This window comes from Paramacrobiotus metropolitanus, unplaced genomic scaffold, assembly GCF_019649055.1.
Source record: "Paramacrobiotus metropolitanus isolate TYO unplaced genomic scaffold, Prichtersi_v1.0 Parri_scaffold0000289, whole genome shotgun sequence".
NCBI lineage: Eukaryota > Metazoa > Tardigrada > Eutardigrada > Parachela > Macrobiotidae > Paramacrobiotus > Paramacrobiotus metropolitanus.
The window spans coordinates 55393-61251 of NW_026570509.1; the positions used below are offsets into that span (position 1 = coordinate 55393).

Sequence of the window (5859 nt, forward strand, 5' to 3'; positions counted from 1 at the left end):
ATGTGTAAATTTTCCAGGAACTTGTCCTTTTGATTAGCAGCTTTAAAGCTTTTCCCAGATCAGTCTGCAGCAAATATCGGTCAGGTGCTACATATGAGAAGCATAATTAATCGAACCACAATTGTTGGAACGTAATTATTGGAACTTTTTGCCCCCGTATCACCTCTACTCTGTACTAGTTCAGATACCGTTTTGAGGTTCGTTAATTTCAGTCTGTCCGTCGGGAACACTTCGTGAACTTTTGACATTATTTAACGTCGAAAACTTCTGCGCAGCGAAAACCTGAGAAAACATGCAAAACATAATTAAAACGCAAGAATAACCTAAAATACATAAGAAACCATAAGAAAAACTCTTTAGAAGCTCAAAAATCTGAAACTAGACCGACAAGCAAGCTGTTGGTCAACAAAACAGTTTCTGCAAAATTTCGGCAGCAAAACTGTTGAAAGCGAATTGTCGGTCAGCAGTCTGTCGGTCAGCAGGCTGGGTGAATCAGCAGTACTTCGCTTTTACCATTATTTCGAACGGTAGCACTGTACAATATAAAGTATGCGAAAGAAAGCGAAGTAAATTGACATGCTACTGCCAAAAATAAAACCCGTTCCGGAAACCCGTGCACTGCAGCCGAACCCCGTATAAACACCCGTGCACACAGCCAACGCCCGTGTTTTCCTTTTTTCCTTTGAAGGCAGCATTAACTAAGATTTATTATATTACTGAGCAAATGCAACCACCGTATTCTGTACTTACAAATGACTGAAATCCACATTACAGTACAAAAAAGGTGGGAAGGAAAAGTCAGTCCTCATTTTGTATTACTGAGCAGTGAGCAATGGCTGGCGTGGTTTCGGCTAAACAAAAATGGCTATCTGCTCACGGTCAGATCGCTGATTTTTGTTTCTCGTAAGCCACTTGTTGTATCGCAAATGGCTTAGACTCATTCAAAAGACAATTTTATAATTACTGAACTGAAACTAACAGATAACGATCAAAATAAGTAGATAAGGTGCGACCGCACACTGACCGTCCAATTTCCACTTAATTTATTGTAAACTACTTAATTTATTATGAACAAGCAAAACAAAATTTATAAAATAATATTAAAAGCACCGTATTCTGCTCGTGAGCAGTTTTTTCAACATTCTTTCCAATAGTACATAAACTGCCCAAACTGTGCAGTACTTTGCACAAAGTACTGACTTTTCACCGATTCACGGAATTAGGTATATGTGGATAGATACACAAACTGTGCAGTACTTTACACAAAGTACTGACTTTTCACCGATTCACGGAATTAGGTATATGTGGATAGATACAAACTGTGCAGTACTTTACACAAAGTACTGACTTTTCACCGATTCACGGAATTAGGTATATGTGGATAGATACACAAACTGTGCAGTGCTTTACACAAAGTACTGACTTTTCACCGATTCACGGAATTAGGTATATGTGGATAGATACACAAACTGTGCAGTACTTTACACAAAGTACTGACTTTTCACCGATTCACGGAATTAGGTATATGTGGATAGATACACAAACTGTGCAGTGCTTTACACAAAGTACTGACTTTTCACCGATTCACGGAATTAGGTATATGTGGATAGATACACAAACTGTGCAGTACTTTACACAAAGCACTGACTTTTCACCGATTCACGGAATTAGGTATATGTGGATAGATACATAAACTGTGCAGTGCTTTACACAAAGTACTGACTTTTCACCGATTCACGGAATTAGGTATATGTGGATAGATACATAAACTGTGCATTACTTTACACAAAGTACTGACTTTTCGCAAATTCACGGATTCAAGGCATGTGGGAAGTATAAACTACTGTGCAGTACTTTAAATAAAGTAAAGTGTAGAGAACAACAAGTTAGGTACAAGTTCGTACGATCAACTGCTGTGAACCCGTGCTTATTTTAATCGTACAATATTTCTTAGATTTTTAGTACAAATCGATGCCGTACAAGATTTCTTAAAAAATGAGAAACTCCTGCGCATAGCGTTGACCTTAATTTAGCGTTGAATAATTACGGTAAATTAACCGGTATAAATATTGTAGATACAATGGAGGCGACGCAGTGTTATCGCTGCCGTTACAATGCCAATCGCCGAAAATGCGCCGAATGTCTCTTCGGAGATAAACTGTACAGCGAACAGGAGAAGGACACCGTCGTGAGCCGATTGGTGAACGAGGTCCTTAACTGCAATCTGGATACGTATGTCACACTTGGCGAGACGCACTTCGAGCCGGTATTCCAAGCTAAACCTTGGCTGCGTATCAGGATGAATGACGCAGCCCGGAAACTCATAGCCGCTCGTGAACCACAGTGGTGCGATATGCCACTGCCTGCCGATTTGCCGTCGCAGCCTAATTACGTTGCGCCGATGCAGCTGCCGATCAGTTACCCTGCACCAGTGCAGATGCCGATGAATCAGGTAATTAATTCTGATTCTGAGACCGATACTTTTTCTTTGAGTGATTGGGAATGTATCCCACTAAATCGTAATATTCCCAGTCGGTGGGAAATAGACGCATTACAATTAACTGATAATATGCCGCAGGGATACACAACGAATTCCATGTCGCCGCAGCAGATGTTGCAGTACCAGCAATATCAGCAGTACCAGTCGACACAGTATCAGCCAGCGCAATATGCGCAATACCAGCAGCAAGCAGATGCCGCTTTTAATCAGCCGCAGTACCAATACTACCGACAGCAGAACGAACAGGTAAATAGCCTAATAATTCCTGCTTGCCGATTATGTATGACGCAGCCGTCTAATACACTGCTTTTACAGCAGGCGCCGAGTAGTGCTAGCAGTGCAGGGACTTCCGATCCTTGGCTGCATGAGCGCGAATACCGAGGACATACTGCACAACAGCAGTATCCCAGCCGAGCTGCATCACAGCAGCGTAAAGCCGAACCGCAACCCAGCACGTCGCGTGTACAGCCAGACGCGCGTGTCGGACTGTCGAAACAAGTAGGTAGTTTGTCTATCGACGACTCTAATACGTCGATTAAAGAGCCGTCCTCTACGGACAGTAGCCGATCTGTATTTGGTGCTCGTCACCGCATTGAATATACGCTAGAGCCGTCTGAAAACCACTCTCATTCTGGCAAAAATATCGTAGTTGCCGGGGGAGATCTGTCGAAATATGATAATAAAAAATCCGCTGATTTGCAGAGCCGTGGCAGACAGCGCGGAAGTCAGTCGAATATCCGTTCTGCTGGTTATCAGCAGCGCAGCGAACCGAGTAAACCACAGAATAATCAGCCGGCTGAATCTCAGCAACCGCCGCCGCGTGAGAGTAATTCTCGCGATAACCGTGGTGTTCGACGACCACGCCAGCCGACCATCGATCCTAACAGAATTCTGCGCGATGTGACGCAGTATACCAGCGACTTGGGTATTTATATACACAAGCTAGCTACCGTCGCCGATATAGCGAAGACAAATGCGCCGGAAATGTTGTGTTTCAAGAAAATGATCCAGAATGCCGTGGCATTTCTGGGGAAGATAGGACTGAGCGACCGAATGATGGAGTTTGATTACTCCACTGTCGATTTATCGCGTTCGTTGGAAATAATTACGTACGCGTCGAGCCGCCGTAATAACCTCCGTACAGTGCTGGATAAAAAGCATTTGTACACGCCGATCACTGCCGTCGATATTGAGATTATTTCTCAATTCAAAATTTATGGAGATCCGGTAACCGAAAAGTTCCTAATGCAGTTTATACTGCCACAAGCCGATCCTGCGAAGTTTTTCTTCTTCTGTAAAATCGCTCACTACCTGAATCAGGAACTGAATGAGCGGAACATTGACTGGATGCCGATTCCCTATAATACGGGATTAAAATTCGCCGCTATGAGTATCGCAGCCGCATTACTTGGTAGCCACAGCGCCCACAAGGCGATCTACCAAAGTAAGGAAAGAGCCGAATATGCCTTGTTAAAGGATTTAATCGAAATGCTAGGGAAGCCGCTCACCGAACAGCAGGAAGCACAGGTGTTGAAAGACACTCTGGCTGCTGCCGGTCATGTCGAAATGGACACTGACGAAGCCGATCGTTTTTACGATGACATTAATATCCGTATGAAGCGATACGGAGATCGTAAGACGCAGTTCGATAAGGGCCAGCTGTATAAAAAGCGACCGTTGCCCGATTCGCCAGACGCTCCTACGGGAAGTAAAACTGTACAGCCGGAGCCGAAATTCCGAAATAATCGGAGAAACCAGTCAGGTGATCCTGCAAAGCCGCAACTGGGAGTAATGGGCGGAAAACAGCCTGTCCAGCCGACAGCTCCCATTACACAGCCGATTATCATTCCAGTGGTGAAACCGAATTTGCCATTGGCAAAGTTCGGATCCGCGCCGTCGTTGTTGAACACGACGACTGTGAAATCATCCGGTACGAATACCGATAAGCAAGATAAAAATACCTTGCGATCGCCGGCCAATAATGGCGATAAAATTAATAATGAGCCGAATGTTGTAGATAATGTACGGAAACAGCAATTGCCGACTGTTCCCACGCCAGCCGAACCGATTGTTGCAGCTGATGTTGAACAACAGTCAGTAGTTATTACGCAGCCGACACAGGTAGGAACAGTGCCTGTGTTCCCGCCGACTTGTGAGACCTTCGACGAGAAGGAACTTGCGAAATTGCCGTTATCTCGGATGAATAAAGCCGTGATTTTTATGTTACGACACAGTCGTACCAAGATCATGTTGAGCCGTCGTCCAATGAGTATGTGGAAAACATGCTTGTTGAATTGAGAAAGAAGACGCTGAGACAGATGACCGATCATGAATATATGTTTTATATTCGATATGAAAATCCGGAGCGATTACCTGTTTGGACGGGTAGATCACCAGAAAAGCCGATTGCGCCGCAAGGCGATGAAGCCGACGTTTTCCACGAGACAGTGGAAGAGTTGCCGGTGCGACCAGCACTTTCTGAGGTACTTGGCGATGCTTTGAATGCAGTCGCCGCAGCCGAATCTGCTCCTGACACTGCCGGCGCTGACGCTGACGTTGATATGCTGCCGGATGCGGGTGCGGATAAAGCTGCTGAATAAACGTCGTGGTTGGAGGATAGAGCAAGCCTCCGGAATGGAACGCATCATACGGAATGGATCTCATAATTTTCGCCATATTTTTTGTATTTTCCTGATTGTTAACCATAGCGTATATGCCGCCAAATGGGTCGCATTTTGCTCATAAATTTGCTCACTGTTTTGTTTGCGATTGTGGTAGCCTCGGGGGGCCTCGGCCGTTCCGCCCCGTGGCATGCTAGATGATCGGTGCCACCGCCCAGGATAGTGGGTTACGTTTGGGCGTTTAGGGCAGCACCGATTCTGCCGTGTTCGAGTGTGTGGCATTTTTCAGTTGGTTTTTGCACGCTTCCAAATCTGGAATAAATTCCAGATTTGTTCCATTTTCGCCTTGTGGTTGTCTTTGCCGCCGTATTTCCTTTCTGGAATACAGCGTTTTCATTCGGGCTTTATGCCTTTATTGTTCCTCTTTGCTACACAATAAAGATCGTTTTGGTTGTGGCCGCGTTTGGGCACATTTCTGTGTGGCAGTCGCAGGCCACTTTCAAAAGGAATATCTTCGCCAGACTCGGCTGACCGTATTTTTGAAAATCCATTCCAAAATCCAGCCGACTTTGTGTTTTTTTCTGGCTTATGTGGAGCTAACACGCCAGCTTTTACTTCCGCCTCAATTTCATTAACGGAACGCGACCTACACAAAAATTTGCTGATCACAATTCTGTTTTCAGTAACTTGCTCATGATATGATCAGAATACGAGTATATACGTATGTAATATGTATCG

At 44.6% G+C, this 5859-nt stretch overlaps 1 protein-coding gene across 2 annotated transcripts; it reads left to right on the plus strand.

Moving 5' to 3' along the window:
- The first annotated feature begins 2070 nt into the window (after positions 1-2070).
- On the plus strand, positions 2071-5643 carry LOC129601862 (uncharacterized). Of its 2 annotated transcripts, XM_055500770.1 has the most exons (5): positions 2071-2452; positions 2579-2746; positions 2816-2998; positions 3203-4430; positions 4518-5643. In XM_055500770.1, exons 1-5 carry the CDS (start codon positions 2081-2083, stop codon positions 4796-4798), a joined length of 2232 nt encoding a protein of 743 aa, XP_055356745.1. In that variant the 5' UTR covers positions 2071-2080; the 3' UTR covers positions 4799-5643. The 2 variants fall into 2 exon arrangements, with proteins under 2 accessions (XP_055356745.1, XP_055356744.1); XM_055500769.1 differs by having other exon boundaries at positions 3203-5643.
- Positions 5644-5859: the final 216 nt, after the last annotated feature.